We start from the raw sequence: 16305 nt of genomic DNA, 5'->3' as shown, positions 1-16305 counted from the left end.
CTCTCTGGACATGTGTTTAGAGCAGCCTGGCCTCAGAGCCAGCAGGCAGGCCTGACACAGATGAAGAAGATGTGTTTTCTTACAAAAACAAGACAAACATCTTGGCTTCTTTCTGAGGAGTTGGAGCCTGGCGGGCTTTTCACACACTTTAGCCTTGTCAGCTTTTCACTGGAATACACCATCACCCACACAGACACATGGACACAAAGACACACACCTCTACACAGAGACACACCTTCTCCCCAAATACACACATAGTCTCATACCCGGACAAATGCGGAGATAACGCACAAAGACACAGTCTCACGCCTACACAAACATAACTCAAACTTTCACAAACACAGAAATTCACACACACGGTCTCACACCTACATCCACACAAACACACAAACTTATGCACACACAGAAAAATCACACACATGTGCATACATGAGCACTCACATGGCCCCAGCTTGGAGAAAACTCCCCCTCCCTTTTTCTTTTGTTTGAAGTGCTGTCAAAACTTTCCCACCTTCCATGAGATCCGATTCTTAGCCTTCGCTCCATAAAAATCCTTCCATCCCCATCTTCCGTTAGGTCCTGTCCAGCTAGTGCTGTGTCTTTAAGGAAGTTGAAGCTGCTAAAAGTGAGTGAGAGAGAGGGAAAAAAAAAAAGAAAAAAATTGGCATCTTTTCCCCCTCAAGTTTCTGGTGTCACTTATGAAACACGGGTCCTTGTTGCAGAGAAGTAGTTGTTTTGCTAAAAGGAGGGAGTGTCCAGGCTGCCTGGGCTCCCTTCCTACAGCGTCCTCTCAGCAAGGCCCCAGGCATCCTGTCCGGGGAACAGCGGGCACGGGCTAGCACCTTCAAAGTGGGGCAGGAACCAGGCTGCCCCTTCCTCCAGCCTCCTCGTCCTCCCTTGGGCACCCTTGGCCCTGCAGCCTGCCCTGTCTTTTGTTGCTCTCTGGTTCCATCTTAGAAGAGGATCCACTTGGCTAAGAAAGAGTAGTTTGAAGGTAAGCCAGCGGGAAAGCGGGGGGAGGCCTGCTGGGCACAGGGGCTGGACTGCCTGGTACTTTCCTGTCTGTTCAGGGTGCTTGGGACAATCCCTTGTTTGGATCTGTGCACAGGCATCTGCCCGCCAGCAACCGCAGCCCCGGAAATCCCAGCAGCATTTGGGCTGAGCCACTGGCCTCGCCCAAGCCAGCTGAGAGGTCCCGGCGGCGGGGGTTTATTTAGGCAGCTGCCTGGCTCAGTTTGAACAGAATAGGCCACAAGTGTGATCCTGTAGAAAGAGTTCAGAATCCGCTGTGGTCAGAGCCTGTAGGAGCAGCAGGGGGGCGGTTGGGGTGGATGCGTGGTGTGCACTGCACAAGGGGCCTTGTCTGGGCCGGGGCAAAGCATACCTATGGGGGGCTCCGATGGGAGGGACTGTGGCCAGGATGTGGGAGGGCAGAAGGGAGGTTCTGCGGAGTGTTGGGGGAGGGGGTGGCTGAAAACGGATTTCAAGTCATAAAGTCAGCTTGGAGCTAGCCGAGGCAGGGAGAGCTCTCTGCTTGGAGGAGGAGCTGAGGTCCTCTTCCGTCCCGTCTTCGCCTCTTCTGGCTGCATGAGCTCGGGCAAGTCTTGGCCCTTCTTTGGGCCTCAGTTTCCCTTTCTGTAGAATGGGCTGTGGGCTAGGTAGTGCTGGGTCTTAGCTGGATTCTGTGGGGCAGGACCTTCTGATGGGTAAGAGTCCTGTCTGGCTGAGGTCCTAAGAGGGACGAGTGCCTTGCGTGGGTCCTCAGGGTCACTTTGGCGGCATGCCCTTCTCTGCAGGAGGTAGGATGCGGGAGCTACATCTGCTGTGCTGGGCGGTCCTCCTGGGCCTGGCACATGCCTGTCCTGAGCCCTGCGACTGCGGGGAGAAGTACGGCTTCCAGATCGCAGACTGCGCCTACCGTGACCTGGAGGCCGTGCCACCGGGCTTCCTGGCCAACGTGACCACGCTGAGCCTGTCCGCCAACCGGCTGCCGAGCTTGCCAGAGGGGGCCTTCCGGGAGGTCCCCCTGCTGCAGTCGCTGTGGCTGGCGCACAATGAGATCCGGGTGGTGGTGGCCGGCGCTCTGGCCCCTCTGGGCCACCTCAAGAGCCTGGACCTCAGCCACAACCTCATCTCTGACTTTGCCTGGAGCGACCTACACAACCTCAGCGCCCTCCAGTTGCTCAAGATGGACAGCAACGAGCTGACCTTCATCCCCCGGGACGCCTTCCGCAGTCTCCGAGTCCTGCGCTCACTGCAGCTCAACCACAACCGCCTGCACACGCTGGCCGAGGGCACCTTCGCCCCGCTCACCGCGCTGTCCCACCTGCAGATCAATGACAACCCGTTCGACTGCACCTGCAGCATCATGTGGTTCAAGACGTGGGCCCTGAGCACAGCCGTGTCCATCCCGGAGCAGGACAACATCACGTGCATGTCGCCCCGCGTGCTCAAGGGCACCCCGCTGAGCCGCCTGCTGCCACTGCCCTGCTCCGCACCTTCCGTGCAGCTCACCTACCAGCCCAGCCAGGACGGCGCCGAGCTGCGGCCGGGCTTTGTGCTGGCCCTCCACTGTGATGTGGACGGCCAGCCGGCACCCCAGCTTCACTGGCACATCCAGACACCTGGCGGCACCGTGGAGATCACCAGCCCCAACGTGGCCGCCGATGGGCGTTCCCCGCCGAGCGCCCCGGTGCCCGGCAGCCGGCCGCGCTTCCAGGCCTTCGCCAACGGCAGCCTGCTCATCCCCGACTTTGGCAAGCTGGAGGAGGGCACCTACAGCTGCCTGGCCACCAACGAGCTGGGCAGCGCCGAGAGCTCTGTGAACGTGGCACTGGCCACGCCTGGCGAGGGCGGTGAGGACGCACTGGGGCGCAGGTTCCATGGCAAAGCGGCCGAGGGGAAGGGGTGCTACACAGTGGACAATGAGGTGCAGCCCTCAGGTCCGGAGGACAACGTGGTCATCATCTACCTCAGCCGCGCTGGGGGGCCCGAAGCTGCAGCAGCAGGGGAAGGGGTCTCCGGGCAGCAGTCCCCCGGCCTACTCCTGCTGGGCCAGAGCCTCCTCCTGGCCTTCCTCACCTCCTTCTAGCCTTCCCCCATGCCCCCTCCCTGGGCAGGGCTGGAGCTCCACCAGGGCTTCCCTGACTTCGCCCCCCGCGCCTCCGCAGATGTCCCCTGGAAGTGGCACAGGTGGCCTGAGGGGGGCAACTCCCAAGGCCTGCATGGGGGACTCCACGTCTTCCTACCTCCCGTCTCATCTCTTCTGGAACACTCGCCACCCCAACTTCTAAACTTGCTGGAAGCTAGTGACTAGAACAGAATCCGATTCCGTACTCACCAACTTTGGTGCTAAATGCTGCTAACCACACTGCTCACGCTCCCCTAGCAGGGCGATGCCTTAACCACCCGGGGAAGCCTCAACAATGGCATTCCAGGCACTGGGACCAACGAGCTGGCAAAGGCCGGGGCACGCTGTTGGGGCTGGGAGCTCGGCAGGGAGGTACCCTGAAGCAGACAGGGCACAGGAGAAAGGAATAAGGTCTTGGGGCAGTGGCTGGCATGGCTCTGGGCTCTTGGTGTCCCTCTTGAGATTTTGCTGCCTTTTGGCATTCTCTTATGATTTGGGGGCTCAGGAATCTGTGCTCTCATCTCAGAGAGGGCTAGAGGATCCAGGATGGCCTTCCTCTTTTCCCGCCCTGTACCCCTCCACCCCGGACTCCCGTCCTGCCTTTCTCTCCAAGTATGCGTCTGTAGCCTGTCCCTCCAGAGAGGCTAGCCATCCCAGGGGGTGACTGAGAAATAAACAGCATTTCTGATGCTCTCTTGTGTCTGCCTGGCATTTTGTCTGAATCTAGGACCCCTCCCTACCACCCGTTGGGAAGAGGATAGGGAGCTGGAGAGTCAGGATGCCCAGGCTGCTGGTCCACAAGTGACGGGGCCCATGAGACGCACACAGACTGGATAGCAGGCAACACAAGAGGGGTGGGCCCATGGGCCAGGGGCTGGGCTGAATGGCAGTGGTACCTTCTCTTCAGGACAAATGGGGGTGTGGGCCTGATAACCATTACAGAAGCTTCCCTAGGGTCCAGGTGGCCCTGAGCCATGCTTCCTGCCAGCAGTGGGAAAGGGAACAGGGAATGGGAATACCCGTACTGTGGCCCCTCTTCCAGGTCCTGCTCCTGGAAGAGATGGTAGGAAATGGAGAGGAAATGGGGGGGGGGCTGATAAGGCAAGATGGAGAGGGAAGAGAGAGGAGGAGATGGGGGCACAGGGCAAGGGAGAGAGAAAGACACAGAGACAGAGAATAAGAGAGCGTCTTCAAGGGGGAAGCCGGAGGAGATGAACAAAGCTTTCCAGGAAGAGGAAATGGTATTCCTGGAGGAAAGTCTGCCCTTGGGTCTTCCCCACATAGCAGGTGGACCAGTGTGGGGGTTGGGGGGTGAGGTCTTGGCAGCAACCTGCGGGTCTCTTAGTGTGGGGAGCAAGTACATGGAGTCAGAACCTGGAGACTGATCCCTGTATCTGTGCCCAGCCAGAGATTTGTCTCCGTCCCCACCCCTTTCCAGACTGAAGGGTGCCACCCACAGGGACAAGAACCGCCCCCTCCCACCCCCACCCACGGGATAGGTTCTGTGGCCTCCCATGCTCTGTGCTCAGGACTGTTGAGCCCACCAAAATGGAGGCAGGGAGGCCAAGAAGACTGGGGTTGCAGCTGTGAGCCTTGGAGGATGGCCAACTCCCCTTCCCCCTCCTCCTTGTCCCCAGGCAGCACCTCCCCCAACCCCCTCAGCAGCTCCAGACTCTGGCTGAGCTGATGTCACCAGCAGCACATGTCAAGGTTATCTGTGCATCTGGTGGAAAGAGCAGGATGGAGCCAAGTCCCCTGTGCTGGGCTGCCTTGGGCAAATCACTGTCCATCTCTGGACTTTGGTTTCCTCAGAAAACAAGGGATGGGTAGGATGCTTAAGGATCCCATCGACTCTGATTATCTAAGGCTGGATATCCAAACTCAGCTTGGACCCCTGACTTCTCTGGCTCCATTCAGAGCGGAGCGGGCTTGTCTTCTGGAAGTGGGACCTGAGTCAGAGGCAGCTGGGGAACAGCTGTGCTCTGAATGAACTAGCAACTCCCCTGCTTGAAAGTCATCCATGGCTCCCCCGACCCTCAGGGTGAAGCCCAAGTTCCCCAGCGAGCCATGCATCACCCCTCTGCATGATTCTTCCGTGCCTCTCTTGGACCTGTTAACTAATTGTTCCTTCAATCGTCTGTGATGTGTTACCCTCCACACCTTTATGTATGTCATTCCTTTGGTCTGGACACACTTCCCCTCTTTTTCACTTGGCTAATTCAGCTCAAGCGCCACCTCCTCCAGAAAGCCTTCCCGGATGCTGTACCCTCTACCTCCCAGTGTGGATGAGGTCCCCTCCTCTAGCTCATATAGCCCTGTGTGTCCAGGGTCACGGCCTTATCGTACTCTACTTTGTCTGCTTCCTTGTTAAGGGCAGAGACCCGGTCTGCCTTCTTATCCCTGTGACCCTGCCAGTCACCAACATGGGGCCAGGAAGATATTTTTCAATGGACTGCAGTAGGATCAGAGCCTGCCCTCTTTGCCATCCTCAAAGGTGGGTGTGAGCTCCCCGGCCCCACCCCTCGATTTATGTGTGTCTGAGGCTGGAGTGGTGACGCAGGAGGAGGGGCGAGGAGAAAGGCTGGTCTCCACTAATTGTGTAGACATCAAGGCCCCATGGACCCAGATCTGTGGGGTAGCCACGTTTTCCCCACCTGCTCCCAGGCCCACAGTGGAGCCCACACCTTCAGTCATGCATCCCCCACCCCCGTGAGTCCCCAGCAAGGGAAGGGACCCCCTCCCACAGCTGTCCTTCCCCACTACATGATTGGTCTGTTCCCTTTAGGACAGCTCTGCCCTGCGCCTCCCTACTGCCTCCACACCTTTATTCAGAATGCTCCCCATTTTCCTGAAAGTTCCCCTCCTCAAGTCCTGACCATTCTTGACAACCCAGAAAAAGTTCTACCTCCAAAGCCAAAGTCCACATATCTCAGGGGTGACGCCATAGTCCCTCTATCTCCCAAAGGGATTCGGCTATTGGTCCCCTTCTGCCCCGCACCGTGTGGCCAGCCCACCATGGGACCAGAATACCCCACCCCCCCAAGCCCCATGAATGCAGTGATTTACCAGTAGTTGGGGCAGTTTCCCCCCACGTACCCCACCCCCCGAGGAGGACTGTTTCTCAGGGACAAGTTTATTACAGAGAGCACACTAACTTCTTTCATAATATCTAAAGGCACAGCAATAGCAAAAATACCAGGCTCTCAAGTGTGGCCAGCTCCGTGTGGGGCCTGGCTGGAGCTATGACGTTGCTGCCCGGCAGGAGCCCATGGCTTCCTACTGGGCTGCCTGGCAGGAGGGACAAGCCCCCCCACCCCCAGAGGAGAGGGGGAAGGTGGAGGAGAGAGGAGGCTCTGTGTCTAATTCCGTGGTAGTGACTCCAAGGCTGAGGTGAGGCTGAGCCAGATCATGAGGCTGGACTGGCCTGACTCACCAATCCCAGTGAGGAGACGGTTCCGTGAGCAGAGGTCAGTGGCAGAGCCAGCACGGAGAGGGGACTGGAGGTGGCCACCCCAGTTCTACTGACGCCCTAGACAAAGGGCCTAAACCTCAGATTACTTCCTCCAGAGCCCTCGCCTGCTTCCCAAGACCAAGGGGCCCTACTAGAGTCCTCTTGAGGGTTAGGTCGTTAGGTCGGAACTCCGGCTGGGGACAGACCTGCACCTGACCACAGCGCCCCCTGGCATCTGGGGCTGGCAGCCGATGATGAGCCCAGGGACTCCTCAGGGGAGCCACAGTGACAGAGAGAGGCCAGGGAGGCTGGGAGGATGCTGGGGAAGCTAGGAAGGAGTGCGCTGGGAGGAGGGGGAGCACTTCAGCCCTGACAAGGACACAGCGGCTTCCCCACTCTCAGGGCTGGGCTCCATTGACCTAGGCCCCTGACAGGGCCCTCTTCCGGAAGGCCTGCAGGGCAGGATTGTGCAGAAGCGTGTAGGCCAGCCCCCAGCGGGCCCTGCCTTGGCGGGCCCTGGGCCCTGCTCCCCTGGCCATGGCGTCCTTGGTCTGCAGCAGCTGCATCCCTGAGAGAGAGAGACTTTCTGTGAGTCACTCAGCAAACGCCAGGCCACGCCCCGTGAGCAGTCTGAAAATCCCAGAGGTAGGGCTGGGGAGGCTGGGGAGCCTGGGGCCCCAGGGGCCTGCTCACTGAGCAGGAGGTGGAGAGACGTGTGGGATGTAGAGGGGTGTTTGTGAAGGCGCAAGATGTCATTCTGCAGGTAGGGACAGAAGGAGGGGACAGCTCTGTGGAGAGGGCTGGAGGAAGGGCTGGGACACCCAGCTCAGTGCCCCCCTCCCTGCTGCACACTTTCCTTGCAGTGAGGAAGGGGTAAGACCTCTCATTCGGTGTGTGAGAAGGCGGGATGTATGCTCACTTGTGGAATGGGGAGAGGGAGACAGAGTATGTATGTGTGTATCGTGGACAAAAATTACTCTGAGAAGGACCAGGAAACTTCTCACTTCCTTTCTCCCACAGGTGGTGGAAGGAGAGGGGAAGTAAGCATTTTCCTGGCCCTCACTCCACAGTAGGTCGGTCAGGCATCCCATGTGCTGGGAAGAGGTGAGCCTTGTCCCTCAGAGAAGAGGGTGGTCTACATTCCTGCCCTCCCCCGTGGGAAGGTGCACCTTCTTCTTCCTGCCCCTGTGTGAGGCCATCCTGGGGGGCCCGGGGAAGACGAGGCTGCTGGGTCTGCAGAAGCAGGGCACAGAAAGCCGTGGTAGCCGGGTGCGACTGGCTGGCCTCGATCTTCAGGAAGCCGTAGTATGTGTGATAGCCTGGGTGGGGAAGGGGGGTGGAGGACAGCAGTGCTGGGGGAAGGAGGGCCTGCCCCACCAGCCGCTAACACATGCACAGGAGGTGCCTCCCGGCACCAGAGCAGGTGGCATGTGCAAGACACATGGGCCTGCTGCCCATGCCCGCCCTGTGTGGTCACAGACGGGCTCCGGGGCACAGTCCCACTTGGCCAAGGTCAGAGCCAGACCCTTCCTCACTCTTTGTACAGCCCAAGCCGTTGTGGTTCCCGGCCCCTGCCCAGCGACCTTACCGGGGTCGAGAGTGGCTGCCCGAGGTGGCAGCAGGCTGAGATCCATCTGGCCAAGGTGGACAGCATTGTAGACAGCAGAGAGAAGCACACGCCAGGCAGCCACCATGGCGCCCACCAGCACGTTGATGAGAAAGAGAAAGAAGGTGGCTGCAAAGAGCACTCGCCTGGGGGTGAGGAGAGGAAAAGCTGAGGCTGGCCCCCTCCCCCTGTCACATGCAGACCCACTTCCTCAAGTCAGGGTCAGACCTGGATGAGCACAGCTGCTGTGTGTTTATCGACCACCTACCATTTGTCGAGTGCACCTTCTAAGCACCCTGCCTCGTGCTGGGCTTGCTCTCTCAAGCCAGCTTCTCCGAACCACCCTGGGATATGGGTGTGGTGCTCCTTCTATAGTAGGGAAACCAGGGCCCAGAGAGATCAGGTGGCTTAGCTAAGGCCATCCAGCTAGTCAGCGGCAGAACTGGGGCTTATGGTCTGGATCTTTCTGTCTCCCACCTCCCTCCTCTAGGTCCCTTGTCCACTGACTCTGAATCCCTCCTGGCACTGAGGTCCTCCCACTGCCCTTCCACCTAATATGGAAATAATGTTTCTATTAATCTCCTTCCTGCAAAGGGTGAGGTACATGGTTTTGGGGGGCACAGATGATCTAGAGGAGAGCAGGACTGACCCCCAAAGCAAGAAAGGTTCATAGAGTATTTCTGGCACTGTGACAGTGAAGAGAGAGATTCCAGAGTAAGCTGGGCCACTGTTCCCTTTCCGTTTGGGTAAGGCAAACTCTCCTACTCCCCACTGGGCTTCCCAAGAGAGAAAAGGGGCAGATGACAGTGGAGGGAGAAGGACCCAAGAAAGACACCAAAGGAAGAGGCTGAAGTCCTAAGGGGACCACAAACCCAGGATCCTCACCGGTTAGTAAGCTCTGGGTATCCATGGTGAGTCTCCAGGAAGACCCACTGGGCTGCCATTTTCTGTAGGACCACAGCCAGGGCCAAGGTCAGCCAGAAGGGCCTGCAGTTGGGGCGGGGAGGTTGTCACTATTAGTAGCTCTCTGGGAAGTGGTCCCAGAGCCCTCAGCTCCTTGCCTCTCTCACCACGAGGACTCCAGGGATCGGAGAAGCAAGAGGTTCCTGCCATGGAGCACAGGCATGAACACCAGGAAGGCAAGGGTCGTGGTCCCCAGGAAGAAGACGATCTGCTGCACCAAGAGTCCTGCAGTTTGGGAAGGCACAGAGGGATGGACATCAGACTCCACGGGACCCAGCCGCCCCTGACACTCAGGAACCCAAGGGCTTAGGAATGACGCAAACCTGGTAGAGATCCCTGCTCTGCCACTGCCTAGCTGTGCCAGCTGGAGCAAGTTACTCTACCTTCCTGAACTCCCATTCTTCCTCTACCTCAGAAGGCTTTTGGGGACAATCCAATATAGGATTTTTGGGATGATCCCCAATTCTGGGGCCAGGTTCTGTCTTCAGCAACTCTTTGAAAACAAAGTGATCTGTAAATGTGATTTCCCCCCAGTTGCCCCTGAATCCTTGGAGACAAGATTGCATTTTAAATTAATGTTTGCCTTCCTACTGGCCAGAGCCTGGCACACAGTTATCACCAGAAAGCCGTCTATTGAAACAACTGGCTAGTTGTTTACACGGTGTAATGCGTACAAAAGAGCTTGGGAGGTATAAAATCTACCAAGGTGAAGAATTACAACTTTTAGGCTGGTCACTCCTCTTCTCCTTTATCATTCTTCTCCTCCTCACCCAGGGAGTGAGGACTGAAGGAACCATCAGGAAGGGGAACCTGACCCCAGCCCCCTCACATCTCAGAAGGTTTTATTCACTGTACCACCCCTGGGAAGGCTCAGAAACTTGGAGGTAGGAGGGATTGCGGAAATTAATCTAACCTAACTCCCTCAGGGCAGGACCCCCTTTGCAGCCCCAACAATGACCACAGATGTACCCCTGGTGAAAGAGATCTCACTAACTTAAAGGCAGCCCATTGGAGTATAACACTCTCTTATATAAGCAGGAATATGCCTCCTTGAACTTTCCACCTTGCAACCCTGGGTCCACCCTCTGTGTAAATGGCTGGTGGCCCTTAGGGGCTATCCTCATTGGAGGAGTATCCCTTCCCCAGGGGCTTCTGCACTACCCCTCCTCCCTGAACCTGAGCAAGCCTCCTGAAGGGAGAGAAGGCAAGGTGGGTCCCTCTTCTTACTCCCACCCCAGAGTTTGCCCCAGCACAGGCGGACACCCAGGGGCAGCCAAGACCTGCTTGAGTGCTCTCTCCTCCCCAACTGGGGCCAGTTTCTGGGGCCAGCTGAAGCCAGGTAGGGTGACAAGGGGGGCTCACCAAGGCAGGTAAAGGCAGTCTGGTAGGCGTTGAAGCTCATCCAACAGAATATGGCCTGGCGGGAGAGGTGGGGACCCTGGGGTATGGGGCCCAGGTCCAGGGCAGCCCCTCGGTACAGAGCTTGAAGGTTGGCCCTGGTTGGGGAATTGGGGGTGGGGTGGGGAGGAAGGCAGAGATCTCAGGGACCACACATACTCCCCAGGTTCCTCCTCTGGTGGAACCCCCTGTCTGCTCACAACATGTGGCCATGGACAGGAAAGCCAAGGGCTGTGGGAGCCCTACAGAGGTTACTAACCCGGCCTGGGAAGTCAGGTAGGGCTTCCTGGAGGAGGTGGGATCTGTGTAGCATCTTAAGGGATGAATAAGAGGAAGTTTCAGAGCAAAGCAAGGGGCAAGGCCAAGATCAAGGGAGACAAGTTCAGGCAGAAGGCTCTGACCTGAGCCAAGTCAGAAAAGCAAGGAAATAACAGTAGGAATGGAAAGGACTCGCAGATTGGCCACCAGAGCAGGAAGCAAGGTTCCAGGCATGCAGAGGCCTGGGGGCCTGAGTGCCAGCCAAAGAAGGACCAACCCTGTGGGAAGAGATCCCTGACATTGCTCCCCTTCCCATACACCCTGCTCACAACGAGAACCTTCTCTCCCTCTTCAATTCCAACTCAGCTCTGTCTCGCTCCCCACTAAAGGGCAAACGAGACTGTTTGGCCTTCAGTGGTCCATCACAGCCCCTTCAACGCCCCAGCCCCGGCTGGGTCACCTCCACAGCCACCCTGGCGTGTGGCAGCCCCGCCCCTCGCTGCTGCTCCCACCCATAGCACCCTCCCCCACCCTCAGCTCTTGCCTCTTCTTCCGATCCCAGGTAGAGGGCTGGCTTTCCAGGCTGCCTTCCCCACTGAATCAGTCCACCCAGGTAGTCCCTTCCCAGAGGTCCAAGTCCACACCCCCACCCTGGTCAGCCGAGCCCTGTATCACTCCCACCAGACTGGAAGGCCCCACCTTCTCCACCCACCACAGGGCCACTGTGGGCGGGGGGCCGGGGGGGGGGCATAGGGACAACCTGGGCCCGCAGTGACTCTCCCTCTGTCCAGCCCTAGGCCCGGCCCCCACAGGCCTCCTGGCTCTAGGCCCCCGCACCTCTCCCCCACACTTGCACCGGGCATCAGACCCTGCCACTGACCTGTGCGTCACCAGCGAGTGGATCAGCATGAGGGAGGTGAGCGAGAAGGACAGGACCAAGGCCGAGATGTAGCAAACTGGAGGGGGGAGAGGGAGCAAAGTGGGAGGTGGGAGCCCCTGAACTAGCCCCCAGGGTGGGTGCCCGGGTGGGAGTTACCCCTGCCACCTCCCCCTGCCTGCCTCGTTCTCGTATAACTCAACCATCTCAACCCTCCCCTCCTGCCCAGTGACATGGTAGCCGGGACAGGGAGAAGACAACTTAGATCTGCAGACCTGGTCTCCTCCCTTGTCTTGCTGCTCCCATGGCTGTGTGATCCCCAGAGAGACACCATCCAACCTGGCAACTGCCTCTGTCTCCTCACCTTCCTGGCCATATGGCCTTCAGGGGGCCCCTTGGTTTTCCAGCCCCGACTTGCTCACGCGGGCTGCCCATCCCCCAGCATGACATGGGCCATAAAACCCCATAGGCTGTGAGTGCACATCAGTGTGCCCTGTGTCCATCAGAAGGAGGGAGGTGACTGCTGCTACCCATCTCCTCTGGCTGGGCCCCTCCTGCCCAACTCCCCTCTGCCCCCATCCCCCCAGCCATACCCACACTTAAGAATTTGCTCACAATGTACAGGGAGTTGTGAGCAGAAAGGCCCAGCGGAGATTTGAGGCTGCAGCTCGCCTGCCCTCCAACCACACCCGGCCTCAGTCCATTCGCTTACAACAACCTCATCAAATAAGAGGCACTAGGCCCACCAGGAAGACGAGGCTCAGTGAGAGAGCCTGACCCGCCAGTCACACTGCTGGCAAGTGAAGGGCTGAGACCTGTGACTATTTCCAAACCGACCCAGACTCAGCCCCGGGTGCCTGCCCCCTGATCTCATCGGTCATGCCAGGGGAGTACTGCCGGGGCCGGCGTCCCATGCAGAGACTCAGGAGTGGGTGCAAACCCACATGGAGTCCCACGTAGCCTCAGTGCCAGAGAGAGGGGTCTCGGCACTGGCAGCACAGCAGGGACACCTGGAGCTGTGAAAACCCCTTGCGGCCCCGGGGGCATCCTAGGCCAATTCAATCAGATTTTCTGGGTGTAGAACCCAGTCCCTGGCTTTTGTAGTTTTGTGTGCAGCCTTAGGGTTAAAGGCCATTGTGCGGGGGGGGGGGGGGGGGGGGGGGGGGGGGCTTTCCAAAGGCAGAGCATTCATGATTCATTTCAACCAGCAATTGACTGAAATCAACCAACCCACCCGCAGGTCTGGAGCGCCTGCTACAGCGGTTCTCAGAGCTAGGCTCGCATGGGGATCCCCAGGCCGGCTTGTTCCATCATAGGGACGGGGCCCCACCCTCGGCATTTCTGGAGTCCAGCGCAGCCAGAGCCTCCAGATTTTAAAGAAGTTACCAGGCCCTTCTCAGGTGCAGCCAGGGTCGAGAACAATGCTACAGAAGAGAGTACTGGACGTGTGCAGCTCTGCTCAGCCCCGCCTGCCCTTTGGGAGACCCCTCAGCGCCGGGAGGAGGGCGTTCTGGTCTTTTCCTGCCAGGCGAGGAGGCCGCCTGCTGACCCTGCGCAGGTGAGTGAAGCGGTTAACACAGCATGGAGGGAGAGCAAGCCCCCTCGGGCCAGCTAGGCTTTTGATCTTCATCCATCTACCTCCTGCTCCTCTCTCCCTAATTGGTTCCAAACTTGGATCTCTCCAAACCCTGGTACCCATAAAATCTTCCTGCTCTTTGCTTCCTCTGGAACTCTGCTTGGTAGACAGATCTGCCTTCCCACAGGGGATGGAGGGCCTCAGGGACAAGGCTGCCTTTGCAATTTCGACACCTGTTTTGCAGTAGAGAGACTGAAGTCCAGAGAAGTGAGTGACTTGCCCAAGGTCACACAGCTTATAAGTGATGGAGCAGGAGTTTTCATCTAGTTCTAACCTAGTCTGCTCTCTATGAGTGATGCCAGGCTTGTGGTCCAGGTGCCCAGTGGGCAGCCTCAAACAGGCTCTCGGAGTTCAGAAGATATTACTCCTTAAGCCAAGGACTCACCAAGGGCCCCTGGGCCCAGATGTAATCTCAGTTCCAACCCTAGTTTGCTGAGCAGCTTTGGGTATAGCTCTAACCCTCCTGGGCCTCAGTTTTCCTCATCTGTGGACTAGGAGAGTAAACATTGCTCTGTTTGGCCCCCCCAAAACGGGGAAGATCCGAAGCGGAGGCCTTGAGGCTTGGAAACCAGCCTGCAGTGTTAAATGTCGGGGTGGGGGATAAAAGCAAAGCCCAGCATCCCGGACAGGTCGTTTCCTGCCTCTAAGCCTCCATTTCCTGTTCTGGAAGATGAGGACTGATGAGGTAGACCTAACAGAGCTGGCTGCTGTGAGCAGGGAGCCGACCCTGGATTCGGGCTAAGGTGGACCATGTGGGCTCCTGCCTGTGGTCCGTCTTGTGGCCAACTTCAAGAAATCTCCCGGGGGATCCCAAGTCAGCAGAGGCCACCGGCCCCAGGATTCCTGACCACCAGGCTTTGTCTGAAGGTGGTAGAGAGAGACCCAGCAAGGTGGTCAGGAGGCCGTGTTCCTCCCTTTGCTCCACTCTGCCCTGCTGAATGACCCCAAGCCAATCCTTCCCCATGTGTCAGGTGTGGACACTTCTCAGCCTCTTCCACAGGGGCTATTGGGAGGGCCTGGGAGGTGGTGTAGGCTTAGCCAGACTAAGGGCTGAAAGAGACATCAGACCCCAGAAGGGAAGGCTGGTATGGTCCCCTGGCCAGGGGGCAGAGGGCTCATTGTCAAGGGAGGGAAGGAGAATGGACAGGGATTGGGGAAGAGGAAGCATCACCACACTCAACCCCACCCACTGGCCATGGCAATTAGCTCAGAATCTGGCCCAGTGTCCCACATCACTGCCTCCTTCCTCCTTCTCTCCCCTCATCGAGATTCAAGGGGCTGTCCCCTCAGCTCTCGAGGCCTTGCCTGTCTCCCAGCTGGGAGAGCGGAGCAAAGACACTGGAGCTGGGGGTGGGAGACACCCCATGAGCTGCGGGGCTGCTCAGATGAATCCTTCAGGTCTCAGAGACCCGGAACCAGAAGCCACAACCACCCCCGTTTGGAAGGGAGGCAGCTGAGACCCAGAGAGAAAGGAAGGGATCTGCCCATGTCCAGGACGCATGTCCCTGGAAGGCTGGTTCCCACTGGGCACCACCCAGGACTCCTGGGAGGCCTCACCTTCCAGAGCCCACAGGTGATGCTTCACGAGCCGCACCACCTCCTGCCTGTCCTCTGAGAGCACGAGCCCGAAGCCGGCCAGTAGGTAGGAGACGTCCGTGTTGATCCCCGCCCTCACCTTCTGGATGGTGGGTACCACGCCCACCAGCAGCAGCAGGACCACCTGGAAGAGCCCCACAAGGAAGGTGCCAGGGCCTGGCTGTGCTCATGCAGGGCCCACATCCCAGATGAAGCGTTTCCTCAGCTCACAGGGAAACTTCAGGGCAGAAACTCCGGCCCCACACGGGCCGCACCCCCATGCCCTGCACCCATCAGTGTTCTTGGCCCTGAAGCTGTGTCTCACCAGCATGTTGCCCAACAGTCCTAACAGACCACAGCTGTGCTTCCAAACGGCACAGCTCTCTACCTACACCTCTGCCTACCTATCAGTCCTGTCTTTATTGAAGCTGCGGAATATAAAATTTCCAACTTCCCATGTTGGCAAAAGCCAAGTATCCTATAGATGATCTCAGGCATTGAAGCTAGACAGACCTGGGCTCGTATCTTGGCTACCTTGAGACCTTAGCTGGAGGAACTTGGCTGAGTCAAAGTCACCTCTCTGAGCCTCAGTTTCCCCTATGTGCAAAGTGGAGAAAAATCACACCCACCTCCCAGGATTGGGGCTTTCCGGTTTTCTGGGGACAGCAATGGAAGGGAGGATTTCTCAAACACGTATTATTTACAAACTACCCAAATCTGCCTAAATCTTCCCAAACTGCTCAGAGAGGAAAGCAATTCTATTTCTTCTATTTCACAGCTGAGCTAATGGGTTCAGAGATGTTGAGTAACTTGCCCAGGGTCACACAGGAGGTAAATAATGGAGCAAGGGTTTAGACCCAGGCTTGGCAGTTGGGGGCAGGGGTCCAGAGACAAATGGCACGACAGAGGCAGGACCTACCTGATAGATGGCTGTCCCTGTCAAGGTGGCTGAAAGCACCAGCTTCAGAGGGAGTCGGAATCCTGCAGTCCCCAGAAGGAGGGATGTGGTAAGCCCCAGCCTCCCCTGCCCCCAGGCCCGAGGGCCTCTTCCCTCCCAAAGGGCCCAGGTAAAGGGCTAGGTCTTGCAGGACCCCAGACCACCAAAGCCAGTCCAGGGGCTTCCCTTTGTCCCCAACTGGGGCTGTTCCTCCCAACCAGGTTCTGGGGGACGGGAGCTGGACTTCTGCAGCAGCTGTTCCATGCAAGGCATGGGTGAGGTCACCTGCCATTCTTAACCTCAGCTCCCCACTCCGTACCTCGCTGTGGAGTATAGATGTAGTTTCGGTAACAGATCCAGGCCCAGGATCGGAAGCCCTGCTTGGAGGTGTGGGAGCTGCAGAAAGACAGAGGCAGCCAGGAGCCCTCAGGAGAAACCCCAGCCCTGAGCCCAAGCCGCAGAGTTTGGGTTCTT

At 58.1% G+C, this 16305-nt stretch overlaps 2 protein-coding genes across 5 annotated transcripts in view; one reads left to right on the top strand and one right to left on the bottom strand.

Annotated features, from left to right (window-relative positions):
* Positions 1-712: 712 nt before the first annotated feature.
* Positions 713-3823, top strand: ISLR (immunoglobulin superfamily containing leucine rich repeat). Of its 3 annotated transcripts, none has more exons than XM_047739020.1 (2): positions 713-994; positions 1797-3823. In XM_047739020.1, the coding sequence occupies exon 2, from the start codon at positions 1805-1807 to the stop codon at positions 3089-3091; it is 1287 nt and encodes a 428-aa protein (XP_047594976.1). In that variant the 5' UTR covers positions 713-994; positions 1797-1804; the 3' UTR covers positions 3092-3823. The 3 variants fall into 3 exon arrangements, with proteins under 3 accessions (XP_047594976.1, XP_047594977.1, XP_047594975.1); XM_047739021.1 differs by lacking the exon at positions 713-994 and adding an exon at positions 1217-1291; XM_047739019.1 differs by lacking the exon at positions 713-994 and adding an exon at positions 1335-1597.
* A 2424-nt stretch (positions 3824-6247) lies between these two features.
* STRA6 (signaling receptor and transporter of retinol STRA6) overlaps positions 6248-16305 on the bottom strand; it is a 48068-nt gene continuing 38010 nt past the window's right edge. For both annotated transcript variants that reach the window (XM_047738901.1, XM_047738900.1), the window contains 10 exons: positions 16151-16227; positions 15814-15875; positions 14877-15039; positions 11687-11762; positions 10513-10646; positions 9258-9375; positions 9073-9174; positions 8170-8333; positions 7751-7900; positions 6248-7149 (listed from right to left, as the gene is read on the bottom strand). In XM_047738901.1, coding sequence (XP_047594857.1) covers positions 7001-7149; positions 7751-7900; positions 8170-8333; positions 9073-9174; positions 9258-9375; positions 10513-10646; positions 11687-11762; positions 14877-15039; positions 15814-15875; positions 16151-16227 — 1195 coding nt within the window. In that variant the 3' untranslated portion in view covers positions 6248-7000. The remainder of the gene's footprint in view (positions 7150-7750; positions 7901-8169; positions 8334-9072; positions 9175-9257; positions 9376-10512; positions 10647-11686; positions 11763-14876; positions 15040-15813; positions 15876-16150; positions 16228-16305) is intronic.

This window comes from Lutra lutra, chromosome 7, assembly GCF_902655055.1.
Source record: "Lutra lutra chromosome 7, mLutLut1.2, whole genome shotgun sequence".
In the NCBI taxonomy this organism is placed as follows: domain Eukaryota; kingdom Metazoa; phylum Chordata; class Mammalia; order Carnivora; family Mustelidae; genus Lutra; species Lutra lutra.
This window is presented reverse-complemented; position numbering and strand designations above follow the sequence as displayed.